Here is a 26,180-nt window from a genome sequence, read left to right as displayed (position 1 = left end):
TTGGTATCGGTGTTCACCCCAAGGTTGTGGGTTTGTTTTTCCACAACGTTGTTTGTTTGTTACACTCAACCACCTTTTAAAAATTTTTTTTTTTTTACTAGAATTACAACAAGTTGCACCACAGCTTCCTCTGTGTTGTTTACATCTCCTGAGGTGGTGCGTTCGCTGCTTCCTGTTCGTTCGCTGCTCCCTCCATCACATCCTGTATCCTGAGTCATGTGCCATCATTTTTGATTTTTTGAAGAACGTCTTCATGCACAAGAGTCTGACATCAGAGGATTTAAAAAACTGATCCGAGCGCAGTTTAACTTTTAAAAGGGCCTGCTGAGACGTTCATGATTCTTTTCTTTGTCCAGTCTGTCCTAATTCTTCCTCTACTTTCAATAAAAGATTTTCAAATTAAATTCTACTTTTACCAAACTATGCCACAGAACATTCAAGGCCACAGTATCTGGACTCACTGTCATATTGTTATTAGTATTAATAAAGGATACATTAAATTCCCCCAAGGTGATATACAGTATAAAGTATTTCATTTCATTTCATTTTGATTTATTCCATTCATGGTTTACATTCTTCACAAGGTTGCACAAAATTACATAATGTACACATTGTCACCATGAATGAAAAGGAGCAGGATGAAGAAAACTGCCCCTCTCTGTTGTTATAATTACACTGGCTTACTTTAACACCAATATTATACTCTATTTCAAAATATTAAAGATGATGAAACATAGTTGTGACACGAAAACAAACAAAACACCACTCGTCTATCTATCTTTTTTCTTTCTCTTTCTCCTTCTTCTATATATATATCTATATATATATATATATATCATAAAAATTACATTGAGCCCAAAGGATTTTTTTATTCCAATGCCCAGAGACGCGTCCATTCACACAGAGCTGCAATGAAAATGTAAAGTTGTTAGTCATACACATGCATGAGTAACAACACAAAACCATGGTGATACAGTCGTCCTCATTTTCCAGGTGCAACATTCTCAGCTGTAGGTTAGAGACCCTCGTTTGCTCGGTCCTCGTGTTGTAGCGCAGCATCTTGTCCTCTATCAGACAGGATTGTTGTTGTGACAAAGCCGGGGTTTTTGCGCGAGAGCATGGGTTCAGCAGCCGGAGCGCAGCTGAAAGGTTAATCTAGACGCTAATGATGTCTGGGAGTTGCTATGATGCATCCCAGCGGTTAGCACCTAATTAGCAACTGCAGTTTTTTGTTTTTTTTTCTACATTTTTTTCCCTCCCTCCCTCACTCCCTGACTGTAAATCAATGAGCATTCGGGCAAACAATGCACCAACAGTCAGCTCATTATCTGACACCCATTTTGACTGTTTACTCATTCTGTTTTTGCCTCTGTGTCTGTGTGTGTGTGTGTGTGTGTGTGTGTCAGAGTCTTGCCCCTGGCAGGGGGTTGTGTACAGGGATGGTGAGGAGTGGAAGCCCAGCCTCTGCTCCAGATGTGTCTGCAGCAATGGGGAAGTCCAGTGTTCGGTGACAGAGTGTCAGCAAGTGGCCTGTAAACCGGTGAGTTTCCATAAATACACATATACTGTATATATTTTATTTTTTAAAAACATTTTCCTCCTCCGTCTTCACACTGGGTTGCTGGTACAACGGATCAGTGCGTCCGCCTCTCCGCTCAGTTTGTTCAGATTCAACAAGCTCATTGTTAGGAGTTGAGTTGAGTTTTTTTTCTCCCTCCACTGAAATTCTCAGTCAGAGATGAAGACTATCAATTTGATCTGATGCATAATTGATGATCGAAGTCACACTTAAACGCTCATTCTGAGGATAGGGGATAGAAAATACGGTGCTGCAAGGATGACCTTATTTTCTGTTCCGTTGCGTCCCTGGCTTTACTGCTGCTGGATCGCTGCGAGCAGTGTTTCATAAATACAGACCCAGCGTTGTATATTATACTTTAATGAAGCACATTATAATAAATCCACGGAGGGTCAGCGTGGCTCCCGCAGGAGTGTGACTGCAGGGAGCAGCACCGCCCAACGGGATGAAAAACGAGCTCTCGTTTGTCACAACCCTCAGGGAGAAAAAAATATTGTTACAGTGTCACAGCTAACCGACTAGCATATAGCAAAGACCGGCTCATTAGTTGATGATTGGGTTAATCAATCAATGTTAAACAATTTTAACATTGTCAAAAAGTGCAAAATATTTAGATTTTCCAGCCTCTTGCATATGAAAATGTGCTCCTTTTCTTTGTTTTTCTGCAATAAAATGGTCACTTTTTGGCATAATTTAGGTATTTTTATATTATTTGTAAAGTTTTAATAGACTAGATTAAACTTTTATTTTAAGTGTTGATATCAGTGAGGAGATACTATATTTGTGGTTTTAAAAACCAAGACCATCTCAGTTTACAGTAGTTTTTGTTTCTCTTAGCTTCTCTCTGGAGCTCTCTGGAGTAACAACAGGTCGGTGTCAGCCAATCAGAAGAGAGGAGGCTTTGAACCTCTTTTTCTGATTGGCTGACTGTTCAATGATTGATCAAATTTTTTTTAGCAGATTTCAAAACACTTCACATCCTGCAAAGTGTTGGATGGTGGGTCCAGGATGTGGGCGGGGCTTAGGCTGACCGTGTTGTTGTGACATCACAAAGTAACAGGAAGTCCTGACAGCTGGTTTTAAGGCTCAATTTCTGAATACAGGCTGTGTTAATTTCTCTGTGGACTGAGGCTTTGATACTTTCACAGTATTAATATAGAACCTAGAGCTGCTTTATAATCACACTACACATGGACATCTACCTTTATACCGTATGGAGCTTTAATACAAACATCTACCTTTATACCGTATGGAGCTTTAATACAAACATCTACCTTTATAGGCTACTGTATGGAGCTTTAATACAAACATCTAGGCTACCTTTATACTGTATGAAGCTTTAATACAAACATCTACCTCTATACTCTTTTCCAGCATGTGTGTGTTTTTACTATTTTAGCATTTCTCTTCCTCACACAGAGTAAACAAACAAGATATAATGTGAGAGTACGACAGGTTTGGAGTTGCTGGAAGGTGTGATTCACAGCAGTACACACAGCGATTTCTAGACTAGGTGCTAAGATAGGTCAAACACCTCTCTCTGTGCTGGAGGCAGAGAGATGAAGCTGATATCGAGCTTATCTAACTCTGGCTGAGATTAGAGTGAGTGTGTGTGTCTGTATTTCTTTTCTTTTTTCCCCCCAAAATGTCAGACTGTCTAACAGTATTGTCACGGCTCATATTTACAGTGTTGCATGCAATATATGATAATATAATATAATAATAAGAAGAAGCAGCTAGATTTGTACTCTTTTGTTATTAGAGACCATCTTTCTGTTTTTTTCTTGTGTACAGTGTGTCTCTCTTTCTCTCTCACACACCAACACACACACACCTGGTCTGACAGTGTCCCTCTCCCTCCTCTCAGCATGAGAACTTGGTGATTCAGCCCGGCCACTGCTGTCCTCAGTGTGTGTCCAACCCCTGTCTGTCCGCCGGGAAACAGCACCAGGTGGGCAAACCTCTTTATGCATGTGTGTTCAGTTGAGTTGAAAAGTGTGTATTTGCACCTGTTATTGTGTGCATTTGTGCATAAATCCTCTGCGGTACAAAGCCTGTGAGTGTGTGTGAGTCTATAGACCGAATCGCCTTGTTGTTTACAACTACTTCCGGGTAGAAAACCAGCACGTAATTTGAATGAGAACAGTAGTAACGAACAAGAGTTTTAGCTAGGCTATATATCATATTTTTCACGCCCTATCATCGTTTAGACAAATCTGAAATGATTGAAGAAACATTAGCCTACTATTTATGTGTGTGTGTTTTGTGTTGCTATGTGTGGGATTTATTCAGTTTGGGGGAATCACAGTGTCTAGAAAGCATCAGTAGCTCAGCTGACAGGGACAGCTAAGCTAACGGTAGCAGCTAAGCTAACGGCGGTAGCTAAGCTAGCATCAGGACATCAACTGTTAAAACCCTCCCGTTGTCAGACACGACATGAAACTACTCCAGTTAGCTCAGTCATGTTGTAACTAAGATATCCACTGGAAAAAAATATTTTTTCATGGACCGTTTATTTTATTTATTGTTTAGTTTATTTACCCCCCCCCCCCCCCCCCCTCTCGAGAGATGTCTGCTAACCGCTAGCTACTCTAGTTGTAGCAACTTTAGCTATGACCGCACCATAACAAACAGGAGGAGGATGATACATGGAGGAGACAAGTGAAAGAGGGAGAGCTGCCGGTGGAGTCTATGTTCAAGTGGTCAGTGTGGTCACTGCCTACCAGTGGCCGCTGAAACCAGATGTTTGTGCTGCCAGTCGAACAGTCCGACGTGTGTTGTCAGTGCAAAGTTGCTGCATAACGTAACTGGAGGAGAGTGGGTGAGTTGTTTTGATCTCTTTTCAATAGAAACCAGGCAAAGCTAACAGATGTTTGATGCCTCGTATTACGTGCTGGGACCCTGTTTGTACTGTTGATGTGCTGTTCTGAGCATTATTTGTGGCTATGAGTGGCTTTTTGATCAGTTGTGCGTGGATCAACAGACTGCGCTGTTTGTTATGGTGCGGTCATTGCTAAAGTAGATGTCAACACAAGAGAACTAGAGAAGCTAGCGGTTAGCAGACTTCATCTCTCGGGGGGGGGGGGGGGGGGGGGGGGGGGGGTCTAACTCGGTGTTACCAAGGGGGCAGTTGTCGGTCTGAGAAGTGAAGCTCACTTCCGCATTCAAAAAGCTGCAATCCCCTCGGCTGTCGCTGGGGGCTGGCTCCAGAAGGGAGCAACTCCAATCGAGCCCCATGTTAAAATAGCCGATTTTACAGCTTAAAAAAACATATTTACAGCCTGGTACATTTTATTTTTTTGGTCTCAATCGATAGTTTCTACCCCCGCACACACTCTGAGGGGGGTGAATTTTTTTTTAACTCTACCGTTTTACTATTATTAGGGTTAAAGTTCTGGCCAATCAGGGCGCAGAACCGTTGAGTGACAGGTCCGGCGACCGCTGCTACGAGGCCAGTGGGCGGGCTCTCGGCCGGCCAACGGCCGCTCCGCTCCAAATATGGCAAGTAGAATCCAACATGGCGCGGCTCAAACCCCCGTAGTAGCGGCACAAAACAGACTCCCCAAAACCAATGGGTGACGTCACGGACGCTACGTCCATTCTTTTTACAGTCTATGGGTGTTACGTGTGTTGGATTTACACTGGAATATCCCTTTAAAGTTAAACAGGTAACCGTTAGCCCGGCTAATCTATGATAACCATGAATTACAAAAATGTGCACACATAAATAGTAATGTTTGTCCAATCATTGGTTTTATAGACATCAGATTAGTCTAAACGGTGATATAGTGACGTGAAAAATGAGATTTAAAGAAACTCTTGTCAGTCAATTTGTTCTCTGATTTTCTACCTGGAAGTAGTTGTAAACAACAATCAATCAATTTATTATTTAAAGTGCAAAATCACCATGGTACATGGTCTCAATACACCTTACAATAAAAATAAATAACAAGGCGATTTGTTCTATTATTATGTCCATAAAAGATGTGTGTGTGTGTATGATGACAGCTCATAAATCTGTGCTTGAGTAACCGGGCACATATTCTACAGTATTTTTGTGTTTCTCTACAAAATATATATATATTTTTTTTTTGTGATGACGGGGAGAGTCTGACGTGTGCATGTGTGTGTGTTTTTTATACTGAGATGAAAGCTCTCGTCTTCTTCTTCCTCTCCCTCTCCTCCTCTCCCTCCCTCCCTCCATCATCTCTTCCTCCAGTCTCAGTTTGCGTCACCTCATCTGTCCTGCTCTGGCTTCCTCCTGCTGTGTTTACACTACACACTACTTCATCCCTCTCTCTCTCTCACTGCCAACTCCTCCTTTGATCAAAGAGTGTCCCATTCTGTCTAATGTGTGTTTGAATCTTCCAAGACATAGACACACACACACACACACACACACACATGCACACACCAACAACACACATCATCAGTTATGTTTACGTCGTCATGGCTTCAGATGTGCGTCTTTTTTATTATTTTTTATTTATTCTCTCTCTCTTCAGGGCGTCAGCAGCAAGTGTCAGCGACATCTCAATTTGTGATTTATTAAAGAGAATGAATTATGTCGCCGGGCTTCTGATATCTAATACACAACCACAGCTGTGTGTGTGTGTGTGTGTGTGTGTCTGTGCAAATGGTCACAAGTGCTGCAGTAAATCAGCCTTTCAGCTCATGTAATCCAAGTAAATGTTGGAATAACAGTCTCAGTGTGTGGAAGAATCACATCTCCGCAGTCTTTTTTAAATATTGACCACTTCAAACCACATTCAGCCGTGTGTTTTTTACTTTTTACTCACATGCGGAGAAGGCGGGAGGATTGAACCAATCAGTGGACGTAGGGACCCAGTCCTGTTTTATTTTTTATTTTATGTAGCCTTTATTTATCCAGATTGGTCCCATTGAGATCAAAGATAGATATCCTTTACGACGTACGTCTGGCCAAGTGGGCAGCAACATTACAACATTACAGTTACACAGATTAGATCAAACATCATTAAATCTTGCTGACAGACAGTTAGACAAGTAGACTGCTGTTGTGGTTTCACCAGAGCTTTAAACTCATTCAGTGTAACAAGGGCTTGAAGTTGAAGTTCAGATTGTGGTTTAATCCAAGCATGAAGCGCCAGAGACCTACTACTGTAAATGCTTTCTTGACCAGTTCAGTTTGTACATTGGGGACTACAGTAGGTTGCGACCGACGTCCATGTTTCCTTGTTAAAAGACAAGACAGTTGACAGATAATCTGACTCATCATCCAAAGCAGTAAGGAGACTGAGGTGGATCATAACATGAAGGATGAAACCTTTTTCAAATTATCTCACAATGTAAAAACACATTACGTCTCTTTAAAATATACATCAGCTTCTCATTCAATGGTGTTTTACTTTCTGTATTGTAGATTCATACTGAAGACATCACAACTACGAAGAAACACATGGAATTATGTCACAAAAAAGTGTTAAACAAACCAAAATATGTTTTATATTTTTGGTTGTAGAACATAATTAAAAAAAAACATTGAATGAAAAGGTGCAAACTTTTGGCTATAAAATAAATATAAATATAGGCTATATATAAATTTCCTCTTTGCCAAATGCAGTAAGACTTGTATAACAGTTCATCTGCGTCCAACAGAGAACACACTGAACTCTACAGTAGTAATAACAGAGTTCTTGCAGCATTGCACCATTATTTATTTACTTAGTTATTTGGGGATATTTTATTACAGATTTGTGACTTGTTTCTATTTCATTCTTCTTATCTGCTATTTGCACTAATATGAATACCTGCTGCCGAAGCACAATCCCTTCCCAGCCTGGGATGAATAAAATAATAGTCTTATCTCATCTTAGCTTCGTTTCTGTTGGTCCACCTCAAGAGGATCCAGTTTAGTCTGATTTAACCCCCAGATATTCTGCTGCAGAAAAACATGTAAATGAGAAAAGTTTAACTGGGAATTCAGCTGCATTAAAAATACCGTCTATTAGAGCGCGGAGAGAGGCAAACAGATAAAGGGTGGCAGAAGGGCTGACACCAGGCTGAATGTAAATAGCCTCTGACGAGATCCAGCCATATTCTCGGTTTTGACCCGCTCATGTGTTTTTGTTATTTGTATTTTTTAGTGTTTTTAGCCTCGGTGCAGAAATAGTGAGTGTAGAAATCCACATTAGTCAGACGCTGGGCTGTAACCTCTGTGATAATGATCTACTTTGCTGGGAAAGAATGAAATGATTTGCATCCTTCAGACTCGCGTTTCAGTTTTTAATTAAACTTTTGAGTCTGAAAAGGGCAGAAATGAAAAATAATTACTGGAGCTCAAAAGGTTACGTTTGTGTGGATTGTTAGTTGTACTGGTGCTTTGAGGAACTGGAGGTTTAGAGAACTGAGACACAGAGAGCTTTGAAAAACCACTGATTAATACTTTGACTCCTCTGACACGGGGAAATTAGGTTTTATAAGCTTTAGTGTAAATAAAATGTGCGATATAAATGTTTATAAGTTGTTTCTATATCGGTGAGTTTCTGAGGAGTCTTGGCATCTTGGCAGCGTCTGACTCTGCCCTCCAAACTCCAAAAATAGGCAAAGAGGTGGAGCATGTGTAGATAAAGTGGCCACGCCCCCCTCACTTCTGCCTCTGGTGGTCATTTGAGGAACTGCAGAACATGCAGCACTTTGATGTTAGAAAAAAATTATGTGTGATTGTGAGAAGAGCAAAAATCGTCAAACATTCGGGCTTTTGTTAAAGGAATAGTTCACCAAAAAAATTAAATTCAGTCATTAGTGACTCACCATCATGCTGGTGAATACTCCGGAGTAGATTTTTATTCCTCAAAGTGCATCTGGAGACCCGGGAGGCCGGTTCGTAGTCCAACGACTACACTCTCATGTTCAAGCGACGCACGTGTGCATCCAGCCAGACACAAACAGGTCCATAAAACTACACAAAAACTGAATTTCATTTTTGGTGAACTATTCCTTTAACATTTAAAAGTTGTTTCTTCAGTCCAGTTTGGATCAGATGAGAACAAAGCTCGGTCATGTTCGTCTTTACACAGATACACTATGTGCTGCTCTTTATTGTGATTACTCAACGTTTTAATGACGATGTGCAGAACGCTATACAGGGTTTTGATCTTTGGTAAATGGCTGTAATAAATGTTTGATCAGTGTAAAAGTGTCCGATACTAAATAATGAAATAATTAACATCCTCCAGGCTTCGGTCAATATTTAACCAAAGTGTTTAAAGTCGAGTGAGGTGAGGTGAGGTTAGGATTTAACCTGACAAACTCCAAATTTAGGCTGATTATTTATTTAAGGCTTTGAAACTCATCAGGGACGCAAAGCTTTGAGGGGACAACCTCACTTCACTTTTTTTCTTTTTTCGGTGTCCTGACGAGAGGGATCACCAGCGTTTCCTCTGCCATGTTCACAGAGAGAGAGAGAGAGAGATAGAACTTTATAAAGACGCAGCGTTGCCCTCTGCTATATATATATATATTTTTTTTAAATCCCATCACCACCCAGTTAGCGCCGCTTTTATGATTTCAGATCAAAAGACGGAGCAGACATCAAGGTTAAAAACTGGGCTCAGTTTGTTTGAAAAGCGAAAAAAAGTTGAGCAGGATGTCAAGACCTCATATAACTGTTATTTTTTTCTTTTTTTAAATATATTTCAGCGACTTTATATTTGGAATCTAGTCTTTGCTGAAACATCAGTCTAACTATGTTTAGCCAACTTTTTAGCAGAAGCATAAATCTGGTAAAACACCAGAACAACAGCTTAATGGGCCCAGAAACAGCTGCTCTGCTCTCTGCACCTGTTCCTCTGTCATTACTGATACAAACCTGCGACTCGCTCATTGTGCTTTTTAAAAAGTAGCTCCACCGTGTTGTTCTCATGCTCTAAAAGAAACCCTTTCAAAATAAATGAACAGAGCAGTACAAGATAGATAGATAGATAGATAGATAGATAGATAGATACAGTAGATAGATACAGTATAGATAGATAGATATATACTGTAGATAGATAGATAGATATAGATAGATAGATAGATATATACTGTAGATAGATAAATACTGTAGATAGATAGATAGATAGATAGATAGATAGATAGATAGAACTTTATTCATCCCAAAGAAAATTCTTCTGCCAGGATGCTCCAAAGGGAAATGTGTAAGGAAGATAAATAGGATACAAAGAGGAAGTGTATGATAAAATATATCCTACAATGTCTAATACACAACAATAGAGTATACATAACTTTATTTATTTAAAGGAAAATCCCCTTGAGGTGGATCACCTCGTTTTAAAGGGGGATCCTTAGCATCTCAACAATCAACAATCAATATACTGTACGCTACAAGTGCAAAGGGAGCAGCCTAGACATATAGGTTAAATACTCTGCTACATAATTTGAGTGCAATACATGATTTAAAAATGATATACCTAGTGCAAAAGGGCCAAAATCCAAATCAAAAACAGCTGAATATATGAAAACGGCAATATGTAAGACGACATGTAAACTATGAATCATTTACTTTATTTGATGCTTCGCTTTCATAATTGATTATCAGAACAGAAGTATCAGATACAGTAGGAACACTGTTTCCAGATGACGTCAATAATTAATGAACTAACTCATTCATTAGCTCCAGTCTGGTTGAGTGTGACGTCAACACACTGTTTCCACTTCTTCTCTCTCTTCTGTCTTTCTCTGGGTTTAAAAGTTTCAAGGAGAACTGTGTTGACATCTGACAGCTGCTATTTGCTCTTGACAACAAAAACCGTGTGTGTTTTTGAGTGTATGTGTGTTGTTTGTGTTTGTATGCCACGCACACTCTCCCCCCCTGACTCCCTGCACGCAGACCAAGACACTCATTGGATTTGAATGAGCTTTGAGTTTCCTACACACACACACACACACACACACACACACACACACACACAGCCTCTGATTCACTGTGTGTGTGTGTGTGTTTGTTTCTGTGAGGGTTTGGTCTTAATGTGTATCTGTGTGTGTGTGTGTAATCTCGGCAGCACGGCGAGCAGTGGCAGAAGAGCGCCTGCACCACCTGTGTGTGTGACCGGGGTCAGTCCAAATGCCACACACACACCTGTCGGCCCATCACCTGTGACAAGGTGAGTCCTCGCTTTTTCTCTCTCACACACATACACACATATACACACACAAACACACACACACACACACAAACACACACTCTGACATTCAGTTTCATCCAGGATTCACCTCATACATTCGTCTCTGTGTTGAAACTCTAATGGCTGCAGAGACGTTTCACTATGCAGCTCCTCACACAAATGTCTTCGCTTCTCTTTCTGACACACACACACATGCACATGCACATGCACACACACACGCACACCTTGATCTTAAACTAAACCTAACACAACCTGCAACCAACACTGGTCCTCATAAAGACAAAGTACAGCTTCACACACACACACATGCTGCTGACATTTAATTGTTAATTGTATGCAAATTTCAGGCTCTCGGTTTCCACTCTGTTGTTAGTGGAGTCAGACAGGACCGATACTACACAATCCAGACACACAACACAACAATAAAGGGCCACACACACACACATTTCATGGTTATGATATAAAAGGTTATGTTTAAGTGTGAGCTTATGGCTGAAAAGAATAATAATTCATGGCAAGACCTGATTAAAAAGATAGTTCATGATATGATTTTTCATATGTTAATATACCAATTAATTAGAAAGAGTGATAAAAAAGGAATAATAATTCATTGTTTTCATGTGTCCTGAGTTAAAACAGTTTAAATGATGATTGATCATCTATTCTGTGTTCAACTGCTTTTGCCTCGCAGGTTATTTTTTATTTTCTTTGTCAAGTCTGTGGTGAATGTGCTGCACAGCGATAGATTGTTGATGCCTGTTTCCGTGTTGAAAGAGAAGCATAAGGCTGACTGAAGAGAATACACTGAATGCTAACGTGTTGTGCTTGTGTGGTTTTTCCACCTTTTTACTTGCAACGGGGCGTACATCGCAATACAAGTAAAGCTAAAAGACTAGACTAAGAACAGAGCAAATATTGGAGATAAAGTTGTGGTGCACCTTCAGTAACAAATAGAGAATATCAAATAAAATAAAAAATGCAGAGTAGGCCGTTTCACTATCACATACAGAGGAAGAGGAGGTGTTTTAGAGTTTGACTTTAAACTGCAGCACATTTAGGATCATCTCAAGGTTCAGGCGAGAAGATAAATGGGCTCTGGCACCAGCCGACTGAAGATGACTGTATGATAAGTCAGTGTGTTTCACTGGGGCAGAAAAGCTCCTTATACTTTTATGTTCCCTTGGACCGGAGCGTAACGGACCTGCAGCTGAGAGTTTATATTCTTTAAGCATTTAAAACATGTATTTTAGCCCTAAGCTACTATATAACTACTGTAGCAGCAGCAGCACTTGAAACTGTAAAAGTATATTCTCTATACCGAGCTGGAAACTTAAAGAGCAGAAGAGCTGCAGTTGTTAATAGTCTCTTATAGAGCAGTCGTCCTCTGTGAACTGAAGGCACCAACGAGTTTCTTTAATTCAAATCCACAAAATCAAAAAACCAAGAATCAAACCATGAAGCCATGAAGTCTCATCCTCAAACAGCTGCTTTTTCTATTACAGTGGAGGATTCATATAGCTACACATCTGGAGCTGTAATGAGTATTTCAGACATCTGGATGTGAGACTCGTGTGTATTGGAACAATGCAACATGAACAACAACATACGTCAGCCTCTCGTTGTTATCTTTTGTCTTTTCAGAGGGGATCTGTCGAAATTAAAATTAAAATATTCTCCGTTTTCTCCTATAAATTACTTGTTGAAAAGAGACCAAACATTTCCCATGAATCACAACGGTGCAGCTAATTGAAGTAAGGAAATATAGAATCATTATAAAAAAACACAATAAAACGTCAGAAGTAGTTGAAATGATCTGATGCATTTCATTTTTTACAATAAAGAGTAATTTAAAAAAGCTACACAGGAGGATGTGAGACTTAATTTTTGATTTATTTGTTGGTAATTTAATAAAAACACAAAATATGAGACTAAATACAACATACGAAGGCACAAGTGACAACAAACTCAGATGTTATGGATCAATCAGTCAAATTGTACTTATATTGCTCCTTTCAAATGTATCCAATATAATTCAAAGTGCGTTATAGGTTGAGGTTGACAAACAAAAACAACATAAGAACTGAGATCAAAAAGGACACTGCAACATGGTTATTAAAAATAGAAACAATCTGTAAAATAACAATAAAAAGGAATACAAACTTTTGAAAAAAATACATGAAAGAAACAAGATCAAGAATCAAAGATAGAAACAATCAGTAAAAACAATAAAATATGGATAAAATCGATAAGGTTTTGATAAGACAAGATACGTTTTCAGTCTATTCATAAAAGTATCAATGCTTCCAGCTCCTCTCAGACATTATATGTTACTGAGCCTGTAAAGAGGAAACACTGCTGAAGCTCTTTGGTGTTTCACTCAAAGTGTCCAAATCTTTAACTAAAAACTTAAAGGAAAAAATATTCTCAGCTTTGATTTCAACTTTCAGCTGAGGATGTTTTAACAGTCTATTCCCTCCACTAATGGTAGCAGACAAAAAACAAAATCCACTGCTTCAAAGAGACGATCCAAACCAAACCAAACCTCCCCAAACCAGCAGCACTAGCAGGCTGATAACTACTGTACCTGCTCTGCACTTTGAGTTTCCCTTTAATAATTTCTCCAAAATTTCACGCCACTGGCGGTAATTTGAAAATGCATTGACTAAAAAAAGGGACATTTTTCAGTCTCAGAACAAATATTTGTGTATTTCTGATGTTTGTTTCAATTTTTTTTTCCAATGGGTGGTCTGATTTGTGTCAGTTTAGGGGTCCTTGATGTAAAAAAAGGGTTTTGAGAACCACTGCCTTAGTCAATGAAGACATGGGACAAAGTGCAGTTGACTGTTTACACTCAGATGACTTCAATGACATGCAGTGAAAACTGTAAATAAGCAGCAAATATTGCATTTTAAACATCTTAAAATATGAATTTGTAACTTTACTTTACTTTACTTTATTTGTTTATTTAGTTGGGACAATGCATATTAATGGACAGTGGACAGTAACATTGTAGGCACATTGAATTACAGTAATAATCGCCAGCAGAATGTCATTAAACATGTAAATAACACAGACAAAATGTCCTTATATTATGTTTTAACAGCTACGGTATCACTGTTTTATTATTTTTAACACATTAAACATCGATATTTCTCAGTGGATGGCTACGGATAGCTTCAGAAAACAAGAAAAGGAAATAAACAGGAAATGAATAAACACAGGTAACCTATCAGTAACTCGCCTGTCAAAATAAAATCCTCTTATCAAACTTTTTAAACCCTTTTTTACTGTTATTTTTAACTACAACTACATACAAATCAACTATTTCAAAGCAAACATTACAGATGAATAACATAGATGCCTTTTAGTTGAATCTTACGTCTCTCAGCACTTTCAAATTAAGTTGTACTGTAAGAACTGTCTGATGGTCCAACGTGTTTGGTGTGTTTGGCCCTTTAATGATGCAACACCTTTCTCCTCCATCCTCTTATCTCTCTCTCTGTTGAAACACCAACCTAAAAAAAAAAAACAGCATTTCCTATCAGCTCCTCAGATTTCCTCTGTCTTGCTTCATCTGTATCGAGCGTGAAGACAAACACTCACTGTTTCCTTTCTCTCCTTTTCGCTTGCAGGGTCAGACCAAAGTGAAGCGTGCCGGTCAGTGCTGCGACGAGTGCGCCGTCGCCAAGGGGAGCTGCCTGTACGAGGATGCGGTTCGTTACCACGGAGACATGTGGAACGGCACCGGCTGCGAGTTCTGCAGCTGCAACCGGGGTCAGGTCGTCTGTCGCAGGGCCGAGTGCGGGCGCGTCGAATGCCCACAGGTGAGCGTGGAGAAAGAAATAGAGAAAAAATAAAAGAAGTCGTTATTATAAAAACCAAGAGGAGAAACTGAACTCACGCCTGTGAACTTCTGATGTGAGTCTGAAGTGGCAATTTTATAGGAGGGGAGAGGAGAGGAAAGCAGAGGAGGGAGGAGAGGAGAGGAGAGGAGAGGAGAGGAGAGGAGAGGAGAGGAGAGGAGAGGAGAGGAGAGGAGAGGAGAGGAGAGGGGAGAGGAGAGGAGAGGAGAGGAGAGGAGAGGAGAGGAGAGGGGATATGGGGAGAGGCGAGGAGAGGAGAGGAGAGGAGAGGAGAGGAGAGGAGAGGGGATATGGGGAGAGGAGAGGAGAGGAGAGGAGAGGAGAGGGAATAAGAGGAGAGGACATGAGGAGAGGAGAGGAGAGGAGAGGAGAGGAGAGGAGAGGAGAGGAGAGGAGAGGAGAGGAGAGGAGGAGAGGACATGACATGAGGAGAGGAGAGGAAAGCAGAGGAGGGAGGAGAGGAGAGGACATGAGGAGGAGAGGAGAGGAGAGGAGAGGAGAGGAGAGGAGAGGAGAGGAGAGGAGAGGACATGAGGAGAGGAGAGGAGAGATGAGGAGAGGAGACGTCATGAGGAGAGGAGAGGAAAGCAGAGGAGGGAGGAGAGGAGAGGAGAGGACATGAGGAGAGGAGAGGAGAGGACATGAGGAGAGGAGAGGAGAGGAGAGGATATGGGGAGGGGAGAGGAGAGGAGAGGAGAGGAGAGGAGAGGAGAGGATATGGGGAGAGGAGAGGAAAGCAGAGGAGGGAGGAGAGGAGAGGACATGAGGAGAGGAAAGGAGAGGAGAGAGGAGAGGAGAGGAGAGGACATGATACGATACGATACGATAAACTTTATTGTCCCGTTCAGGGAAATTTGTCTTGGACACTGTAGCTGCTCCATAAATGCCTTGATGGCCACAATGACAAAAACAAAAAACAAAAAAACAATACACCTCAGCCATATCAATCCAGCACACAAGACATAACAGCATTGCACATATTCCATAACATAACACATACATACACCTCATAAATTCACCATGGTAAGAGCACTATAACAATTATTGCACAGACTCGTTAAGAAATTTGATGGAAGTTGGGATAAAAGAATTCTTAAAACGGTTGAGTTTACAGCGAGGGACTCTGTATCGTCTACCTGAGGGTAGGAGGTCAAACTCTTGAGTGAAGGATGTGGGAGGGGTCATTCACTATCCTCAGGGCTTGCCTGAGGAGAGGAGAGAGGAGGGAGGAGAGGACATGAGGAGAGGAGAGGAGAGGAGAGGAGAGGACATGAGTAAAACATATTCAACTGTGTGTGTGACTACATACTGTGTATATAAATGATGATGCTTAATTGTGTGAACTTATTATAAAGTGTCACTAATATTTTTGGTCTGGGTGCAAACTGTAGAAATCCACATTAGTCAAACTATCGACTGTAACCGTCTTTGCTGGGAAATAAGGAAACAATTTGCATCCTTGAGACTCATGTTTCCAAAGAAAAAAAAGAAAAAAAATCTCTGTTATTAGGGTTGTTGAACCTTTTGAGGTGGATTTAGTCTCTAGAGACGGGATGCGGAGCTCAGAGGTCCAGGAGCCAGTTGAGGTGGTGAGGTCTGGAAGTCCAACTGGGAACACCTCAAGGATGGATATGGATGGAAAAAAATATCCTTAATAAGGTTACATACAGAGCCTGTGTTGTCATGGTTACACTGGCCAAGGTTGAACCAAATGGTCACGAAAAACACAACGACAGCTTTGTCCACTTGAGGATTTGATTTGAAACATTAAAAAACACAGCTAGAGACCATAATAAGCCAGTTGCACATTCGACATGTGAGGTTAAAGCAGATATCAGCTTCACGGCCGTTTCGGCTAATGCTGCGTTCAAGGCAGGCTTTTGAAACCGTAAGTTACAGCTTCAAGTCACAACTACGACTTGGTAGCGTTCCAGGTAACCCGTAGCTCGTGTTTTTACCATCCTGTTGTCTGTGAAAGTTCCCTATAACGGCCACTCGTAACTTCCGACCCGTGAACTCGTACCAGATCGAACTGGTATGACTTCACAGGAAGGAAAAACACAAAGTACGAGTTTCTTTGAACGCACCATGAGTTAGCAGCCCCCGCCCTTGTCAGGCATCAATTGGTCCTCGTGCTACGTCACCACATTCACGCGCATCCCTTGGCTGCACACACAGCCCTTCATGCCGTTCTCTCTCCTCATTGGATAACACTTGTATCCCACAAGGAAAATTTTCTCCTCGGGTTACAGCAGAGCAGAGTGACGGAGAGACTCGTGTTTAGGCTGAAATACTTCATGTAAGTGATTGCTGACGGAAAATAGGACTATTTAGGACTTATATTAACAAAAACATTCCACTGATATCTGCTTTAATTCTCGTGTTTTATTCAGGTTGAACTTCCTGAATCAGATCTGAAGTGATTCCTCTGGATGTATTATTATTATTATTATTATGGTCTTATTTCCTGCAGCGTCAAACCCTGTTGGTTTCCACTTGATCCCCCCTAAACTCTCCCACTCTCACCTCCCAAAACGCAGCGTGTCAGCACCCAGAAATCCCATTTCCTGGCTTTCAAATTGGCCACTAAGACGATAATGGAGGATGTCACTATCTTCATTGGTATTTAGGAGGAAAAAATCCAGGGTTGGATGCAGAGGGAAGGAAGAACGAGGGGGGGGGGGAGATCATTGGAGGTTGTAAGGTCGGCTGCTCCCATCACAGATAATTCACTCAGTCCAAACGAAGCAAAGTGAAAGATAAATGAAACCTTTAATGATCTGTGTGTGGGGAAAAAAGAAAAAAGAAGAAACCTGCAGCTCAGTGTCAATCGTTTCCCCTCCATCAGTGTCTCAGCGATGTGCAGCTCACACTTGGCCCAGTTACAGATGTAGGACGTCAGACGTCGTGGGAGTTGGTTTATTTTTTTGTTGTTTTCTTTTATTTTTGGGGACGAAACACACAAAGGATTTTCCTCAGGTTATTAACCGTTGTTCCCATAGTTACTTTTTTATCCCCTTTTTTGACCCATTTTTTTCCCCCAGCGCCACGTCGCCTCAGCACCTCGTCCAGTCAGTGTTTTCTTATGTCAAGCAGATTTAATAATATTGCTTTAATATCCCCTGCCACGGCCAAATAAGCCCTCGTTAATCATGTTGTACGGTGATAATTACAGCTGGTAAGTGTCATTAGCCGTAAGTAGAATAACTGGCGTCCGTCCAGCAAGGTCACTCGGCTTAGAAGATCAGCCCCTTGTGTGTGTGTGTGTGTGTTGGTGTGTGAGACAATTAAGACAAGGTTACAGCTTTAATGGCGAGTGTGTGGGTCAACAGGCAGACAAAGGCGTCGGGGTTCAGTCACTGGAGGAGGTTTATGAGTCCTCATGGACATGGAGACACCTGGCTGCTCTCATAGTGTCACTGTGATGACACTGGGAACAGCAAGAAACTGTACAAAGGAAAGTTAATAACTCCGTCGTTACCGGGGCCGAGTAAAATACTTTGACCCCCGGCTCGAAGCTGTTTAAGATAAACACAAAGTGGACATTTGGAAATGGAGAAACAAGGTTTCTAATTTGCCTCAAAACGTCACAGACTGAAACTTTATTTACTCATCAAGAAATACATTTCTACATAATAATAAACTTTAGCTATATAGCACTTTTCTTAACAGAGTTACAAAGTGCTACACAAAAAAAGCAAAGTAAACAAAGACAACAGGGATGATAGAAGGAGAATACAGAGTGGATACATCAAACATTTGCAAAGGCTTGTCGATAAAAGAGAGCGAGAGAGTCAGTGTTTTCTCTCCAGCCAATGACGGAGCTCAGGTGAAGCTACGTAGGAGGCTCAGGGCTACTAGCCGCACTAGCTGTCTCTGATGCTAACGAGTGCTAGCACGTCTCTCTCAGCAGCAGCAGTCAGGACCGCAAAGAAAAAGAAATACAGTCTTGAGTGAAGCACTGGAGCCGCGGACCGATTCCCGACCGTCACCGACAACTAAAGCCTCGACCGGTAACAAGTATTAGGGCTGTTGTAGTGAGCTAGCTCGATGCTAACTTCGGCTAGCGGTAGCAGTTAGCATCCGCCGCTAACATCGTCTTCCCAGCTCACCACAACGGCATAACAACATAAGACCGGAGGCTTCTGGTGTTGGTGACGGTCGGTTATCGGCCCACGGCTCCAGCGCTTCACTTGGACTGTATTTCTTTCCTTTGCGGTCCTGACAACCGCTGCTGTTTGGGGCAGGAGGCTACACAGCTTAGCCCGAGAGGAGGGGGGCCCTGTTTCAATGTTTTGTTCACAAACTGCAACGAACAAAACTCCAGACTCTACCTTTAAAGACTCGGTCACCTTTGCTTTTGAATCTGGATCCATATCCAGTAGAAGAAGCTGGTTTGACGACCACATCACTCTGACTGGAGCTTGAAGGCTTAAAAGGTCACATCAACAGAGCGGTGCCTTCGTTCATTTAAAATCCTATTCATTCTCCCTCCATTATTTCCATAGAAACTTGAAAAATAACTTTAAATAGGCTATTTTTCAGTTTTACCAGTTCAGCCAAAAGTCTGAATGTTTTTGCCAAGTGTTTGTCACATATCATGATATTATTTAAATCAGTCTTCACAGCAGCAGCATCGTCTGCAGCAGCTGAAACACTTGAAATGAGGAAGAAAAATTAAATTTAGTTTCAGTCAAGCAAGATGAGCCAAAAAGTAAAGAGCCAAATGATCACAATTTTGAAAATGTAAAAATGGAGCAGAATGAAAACACTCATTAAAAACTAAAATAACATCGTAAATAACCACACGATGACAATTCATTCTGATTAAAAAGGAATGAAATCTTGTTTGTATACCAAACGTTAATTGAAATATTCTGTTGGTTGTGGCATTTTGAAGCATGACTGTGGAGTTTACTCTCTTTTCCCCGTTTTTCACTTTATTAAATCTCTTTAAAATGAAATGTAACACCATGGAAGCCATAGAATCAAATCAAAATTAACATATATATCATTTCTTTCTTTCTTTCTTTCTTTCTTTTTTTTATCTTTCAGGGAGCAGAGCTGGTTCACCTGCCGGGGAAATGCTGCCCAGAGTGCTCCTCTGTGAAACCTTCCTGTGTGCACGAGGGAAAATCCTACAAGGTACCTTTTTCTTTCTTTCTTTCTTTTTTTTTCTCTAACCTCAGACGCAGACGACAAGTTTTCTTTGAGCTGCCAAATCAGGCAAGAAATCCAAAGTGTGTGTGTGTGTGTGTGGGTGAGACAAAGACACCACGGGGCTTCTGTAAACTCTTATCCTCCCAAGACAAAAAGAAAGAAAGTGACAAAGTCTCCGTGCAGACTAGAGGAAGAGGAGGAGGATGCTGCTGCTGCTGCTGCTGATGCACAAACACATACACAATGCATGAGTATGAAGCTGGATATAGATATACGAACACAAAGTCTACACAGTGGTAATTAAAGTTGACTAAATGTGTGTTTTAAGAGCCGAGCTATCACATTACTACCGGCTGCAACAAGAATCTGTGTCTTATTATTCTGGCCCATATCTGGCAGAGCGTCGTCAGCTTCATTATTTATAGGCCAGGCCTGAAAACCCAGAATGCACAGGCTTTTAATGTTTTGGGGTTGCTCATGTAATCCTGTAGGACGACCTGCTACGGCCACGGCTTGGAGTCGGCTATTATCCTGTTCCAATAGATTATTCCTGGTGTCCCCGATGAGTTCCTCCTGTGGCTCGTCTCAGCTTTGCTTCCCTTCCCCCCCGAAAAGGTTAAAGCAACAAGTCAGAGACTCTGTGATTTTGTTTTCCCAAGAGATTTGAATCATTTTCAGTGGGGAAATGAGTTAGAAGAGTAAAAGAGTGTTGATTTTAAGTCACATTAATGAGCTTTTTATACAAGACTGGAAGAGGAAGAACTTCCCTGCATGGTCCCGTCCCAGGTGGGAATAATATACAAGATAAGAATAACAGATAAAGAAGATGAAGAGTCTGATGATTCAAACTCAGCCCTAAAAACAGCTTCAGTCCTTTTTGTCTCAGCACTGAGATCTGCTCGGGGGGGATAAATGACCCTCCTGCTCCTCAGCTGCTGCTCCTGCTGAGCTGCAGGTTTCACTTCAGTCCTCTGCATCTTAAAGAGTCCTGGCTTTGCCACCTGCCACCTGTTTTGTTGAAGAAAAGAAAGAAAAAACATTTCATTTTTCTGCATTAGGGTCGTCAGCGAGCGTCTGTTCACCAGCTCTTGCTTTGAAAAAACGTACATACTATATAGGAGTGGTGAGTGTGCGACACATGCAGCTGATCTGGATTCAGCTCAGGCTCCTGGTCTGTTTGACTTTAAAGGGATAGTTCAACATTTTGGCAAATTCTCCTCTGACCATAATCCCTATAGTCATAGCAGTAGGTTCATTACCTTTAATTATCGGTGCATGTTGTTTTGAGATCAGCGGGGCAGAGATGCGAGCTGCTCACAACAGAGGCGCACAGTGCTTTCGCTTTTCCCTCATCAAACTCATCAAATACACAATCCAACAACTCCAAAACGCTCTGGTGGACAAGTTGTGACCTGCACATTCACCACGCTATGAAATAATCATGTAACATTATGAAACAGAGTTGTTTTAGAGGCAAATGCGTAGCCGGAACTACATTCCAGACACGGCTGCTGGGCGGAATGATTTCAAAAGTAGTTCAGAGTATTTGCTTCATGTGTCGTAATGTTACATAATTATGATTATCTCATAGCGTGGTGAATGTGCAGGTCACAACTTGTCCACCAGAGCGTTTTGGAGTTGTTGGATTGTGTATTTGATGAGTTTGATGAGGGAAACCAAGAAATCCCATTAGCCTCCGTAGTGTAGCTCTGAGCAGCTCACGGCTCTGCTCCGCCGTTCTAAAAATAGCTTGCACCAACAATTAAAGGTAACAAACCTACTGCTATGACTATAGGGATTATGACAATGGGCCAATTTGCCAAAATGTTGAACTATCCCTTTAACACTGAAACTCAGCTTCTTCAAAGCTTTTAGCACCAACAGTGGCTCTTTGTGCATGAGGACAACTTTAACCTCTGAATTCATCAGCTCTCTCTCTGTCTGTGTTTTCCAGGACGCGGCTCGTTGGACCGATGGAAGCTGCCGTGAGTGCGAATGCCACGATGCCCAGGTGACTTGTTATCTGCGCTCCTGCCCCACCTGCCCGCCGGGCACGCTGGCCGTCACCCAGGAGGGACGATGCTGCCCGGAGTGTCGCCAAGGTACGGTGCTCGGTGCAAAAATGTGTTTGTGTGGTGACTTTCCTGCCACATTCCTCTGCTCTGGCAAAACCCTGTTGCTCCTTTTGTCCCAGAAGTTTCACTCACACTCAGACTCAGGTTCATACAAAACCTCCTGGATGGATGAGGCTGAAGGCTTCAGTGAACGATCTCCCCTCAGACACCCAAACTCATCAACAACATCTGTGAAGTTTAGTTGTTTTGTTGAGATGAAGTTACGCACATCCTTCAGATTTTCAATTTATCTTAAGATCTCATTCATTTCCCCAGAACATCCTGATGTGTTTGTGGGCATAAAAACTATGTGTCTCTGTGCACATTTGGTGTTATTTTCCACCACTGTGCGTGCAGAAATTGGTTTCTTTGCCTTTTTTTGATTTCTCCCTTGTTTGATTATTGGAGCAAAAATTAGGGTTGATGAAAAAAAGCTGTTCTCACTCTTTTGATTCAGTGGGAGAGAAACCAAATCGTTGAGTCTTCTGCCATCTAACTCCTCCGCTGATTGACTGTTGATTGAATCTGCCTCCCCCCCTCGGGCATCCTATATCAGTTTCTCATTAGAATATAAAAATATTCCAAAAGGCATGTAAAATATTCTTCACAAACCACTCTATCCTCTCTTCCTGCTGGTTTAGTTTTTCCTCTGCCTGCTTTAGTAACATTAATACATGTAGTGAAAGTAAGACTTGGTGAACTGGGAAACCTCAGTGGTCTGGTGACGAAGCCCACGGCCGGCGCCCACACACACACACACACACACACACACACACACACACACACACACACACACACACACACACACACACACACACACACACACACACACACCAGGCTTAAAGGCTTATTTTGCATTCATTAACTGTTAAACAGCTGCATATTCTGCTGTGGAAAGTGCAGGTCATTTTTCATTTCATGGACCTTCATGAGGGGCGAGGAAGTGAGGGGAAGGGAAAGTGGGTGGGTGAGGAGCTGCACCATGTTCAGATAGTTCACGCTGTTTTTTAAAAATATATTCTGTTTAAGGGATAATTCAACATTTCTGGCAAATTGGCCCATTGCCATAATCCCTATAGTCATAGCAGTAGGTTTGTTACCTTTAATTGTCAGTGCAAGCTATTTTTAGAACGGCGGAGCAGAGCCGCGAGCTGCTCAGAGCTACGCTACGGAGGCTAATGGGATTTCTTGGTTTCCCTCATTAAACTCATCAAATACACAATCCAACAACTCCACAACGCTCTGGTGGACAAGTTGTGACCTGCACATTCACCACGCTATGAGATAATAACACAACTTTTCCAGACAGAGTTGTTTTAGAGGGAAATTCATGCAAAACCGCTGATGTACGTCGCCTTCAGGGACAGTTTTTCATCAAGCAGTCTCTGTATTTACCTCTTAAACAACTCTGTCTGGTAACGTTCTGTTATTATCTCATAGCGTGGTGAATGTGCAGGTCACAACTTGTCCACCAGAGCGTTTTGGAGTTGTTGGATTGTGACATTTGAAAGAGTAGTAAGATGTTCTTATGTATGAAATCCCCCCAAATATGTGTTTCTAAGGTTGAAAAATTGAAACAAAGGTTAAATGTGGTTACATTTTTTACAGTGATATCTCTGGAAGAGGAAGAGGAAGAGGTCACAATCATTTCATGAGAAGAGGTTAAAAAAAAATATTTGATTCCAACTTTATGGAGTGTACAGTGTATATGAAAACACTGAAACTTTCAAATATATTTACATGAACATGTGCAATATTGTCTTTGTGTAGATGTTATATCAACATGTTTATATTTATATGATAATGCAACATCACTCTTGATATAGAGACAGAGAAATATTATATTCGTGAATAGGACTTCGAAGTGGGTCAGGTGGGCAGGGCTTCATCATGCTGATCATTTGATTGATTGGTGGGATAATAAATAATTCATCCTCCTCCTGCTCACTCAGACAGCTTGTGACTTTACTGCTCAGGTGTGGAGAGATGCCACCGACCGGGGTATAAATACACTTTTAGTCACACGCTAAAATTACTGCACATGTAAATCAGAAGCCGGTTGGATAAATAAAGAAGGAAGTGGGAGGGAGAGAGAGGAGGGGGGAGGAAGAGGGGAGGAGGAGGGGAGTAGAGGAAGCCTCATAAACACAGAGACAGAGAGAGTTTATAGATGTGCCAGGCAGTCAGAGGACAACATCCAAATTGTCCTTGGGGGGGAGGAGAGCGACGGCGGCGGTCGGCCAAGCTGCTGTGTGTCAGTGTGGCGTCGCCTGAGGACGGAGAGTCCAGAGCAGCCACACACACACACACACACACACACACACACACACACACACACACACACACACACACACACACACACACACACACACACACACACACACACACACACACACACACACACACACACACACACACACACACATAGTTGCTGTAAACTATCCTCACTGCTGCTTTTAACTCTGGCTTTTTTGATTTAAACCTTTTTTTTTTTAAACTTTATTGTTACAGTGACTGACTAATTCAAGGTGGACGTTCAGTTTTTTTTTTTTTTCCCCGTCAGATTCAAACTCTGGCGTCTGTGTTGTGATGAGCTTTTGAATTCTGGATCCAGGTTTTATTTATTTCAAACAAAGGAGGCAGCGTTTGAAGTTTTGGAAAAAGTAGTTAAACAAAAAAAATGGTGAAACTTTCTGAACACGATGCCGCTCCCCACCCTCCCCAAACCACTCACCCTCCTCCTCCTCCTCCTCTTCCTCCCTGAGGCCTTAAAGGTCCATGAAATGAAAAATGACTTTCACTTTGTCAGACAATTTTCCATGGCCAGAAAATGCACCTATTTAACAATTAATGAATGGAAAATAAGCTTTTACCATGACACGGTGTAACTGCAGTGGTGACCTTTCTCCACTTCCCCGCTCAGCCCACCTGTTCCTCAACAGGAAATACCATCAATTAATAAAAATAAAATACACTGAAGGGGGTGAGAGATTGAACCAAAGATCTTCTGCAAACTACACACATCCCTTTAAGATCGATGAGAAGAGGCTCCGACGTGTTCACTGCAGAGTTTCAGATGTTTCATTCAACACATCAACAAAACACCAGGCTGTGGTTCTGAATGCGTTTACATGAACATAGAGCAACCTGGTTATTCATATCCCTGTTTACACTATAACTACCAGTATCTCGATTTCTGACAATTGCAGCTTATTTGCGTAGGCGTTTGTGATGTTAAAGGAGAATCCCGGCCATTTTTGACCCCTAATTGTTTTAATTGAGTTGCACCATGGCTGCCCGGCGCTATAGGGATAGCGACAACGCTAACCTATGGGGGCAATTCCCCCTTACGAGACACCACTGAACTCATATAGTGTTACAGTACAAACAGTATAAACTTTGTGTTTTTGCTTGTTGTGATGATTTCTTTACAAAAATAAACTGTCGAGCAGTGCAGTGGTAATGTCCAAAATATCTCCGACCGTTTATTTTTGTAAAGAAATCATGTGAACGCACTGTAGTTACAGTAACGAACATATATGTATACACTGCAGTGCATATACCTTCGTCGTCATGGTTACAATAATAATACTCGTGGCTTTGGGGGAAATGTTGTGATTTGGGTCACAAGGAGGACTTCCTCGACATCAGATGATCTCTGTTGTCATGGTTACAGTTCAAGACTGTGATTAACTTGCCGGTGTCACACGTCGGGAATCGAACACGTGACGCCACTCTTACTGTATCAGTCTCTGTTGTGTTGTTGTGTTGTTGTGCTGTTGTGACTTTTCCCCTTCGCTCCTATTTGTAATTACTAGCCTACAACCACTGATGTTGCCTAGCAACAGGACATAACCCAGGGTCATAATAACCTGCTGCACACACACACACACACACACACACACACACACACACACACACACACACACACACACACACACACACACACACACACACACACACGACCCGCTGCCTCCTGTTGTTTCATACAGGAGGAGGATCTGAAAATAATTCGGAGATGCCGGTGGTTTTGTCTGCTGGAGCCACCGTTGATATTTCTGACATTTGACTCACGGCAACAAAGTTTCTTTAACCGTCACGTCCGGCTAAATAAAGGTTTTATATTTTGAATGTGACAGATGCGTCACTCAAACCATTAAAACCCCCTCAGTTCATTTAATAATAGAGACAGAGGTGAAAAGCAGCCAGTGTCATGCAAAAGTTTGGGCACCTCTGGTCAAAACTTCTGTTAACCTGAACAGTTACAACAAGCAAGTGGAAGATGAAATGAAGTTACGGA

The 26,180-nt window shown here is 41.6% G+C and overlaps 1 protein-coding gene across 1 annotated transcript in view; it reads left to right on the top strand.

Moving 5' to 3' along the window:
- fras1 (Fraser extracellular matrix complex subunit 1) overlaps positions 1–26,180 on the top strand; it is a gene marked incomplete at its 5' end in the record, with an annotated part of 337,050 nt that overhangs the window by 102,431 nt on the left and 208,439 nt on the right. The window contains 6 exons of the mRNA XM_083979904.1: positions 1,407–1,540; positions 3,447–3,530; positions 10,621–10,722; positions 14,376–14,567; positions 19,662–19,751; positions 21,721–21,868. Coding sequence (XP_083836030.1) covers positions 1,407–1,540; positions 3,447–3,530; positions 10,621–10,722; positions 14,376–14,567; positions 19,662–19,751; positions 21,721–21,868 — 750 coding nt within the window. The remainder of the gene's footprint in view (positions 1–1,406; positions 1,541–3,446; positions 3,531–10,620; positions 10,723–14,375; positions 14,568–19,661; positions 19,752–21,720; positions 21,869–26,180) is intronic.

Source organism: Trachurus trachurus (assembly GCF_905171665.1).
Source record: "Trachurus trachurus genome assembly, chromosome: 9".
NCBI lineage: Eukaryota > Metazoa > Chordata > Actinopteri > Carangiformes > Carangidae > Trachurus > Trachurus trachurus.
This window is presented reverse-complemented; position numbering and strand designations above follow the sequence as displayed.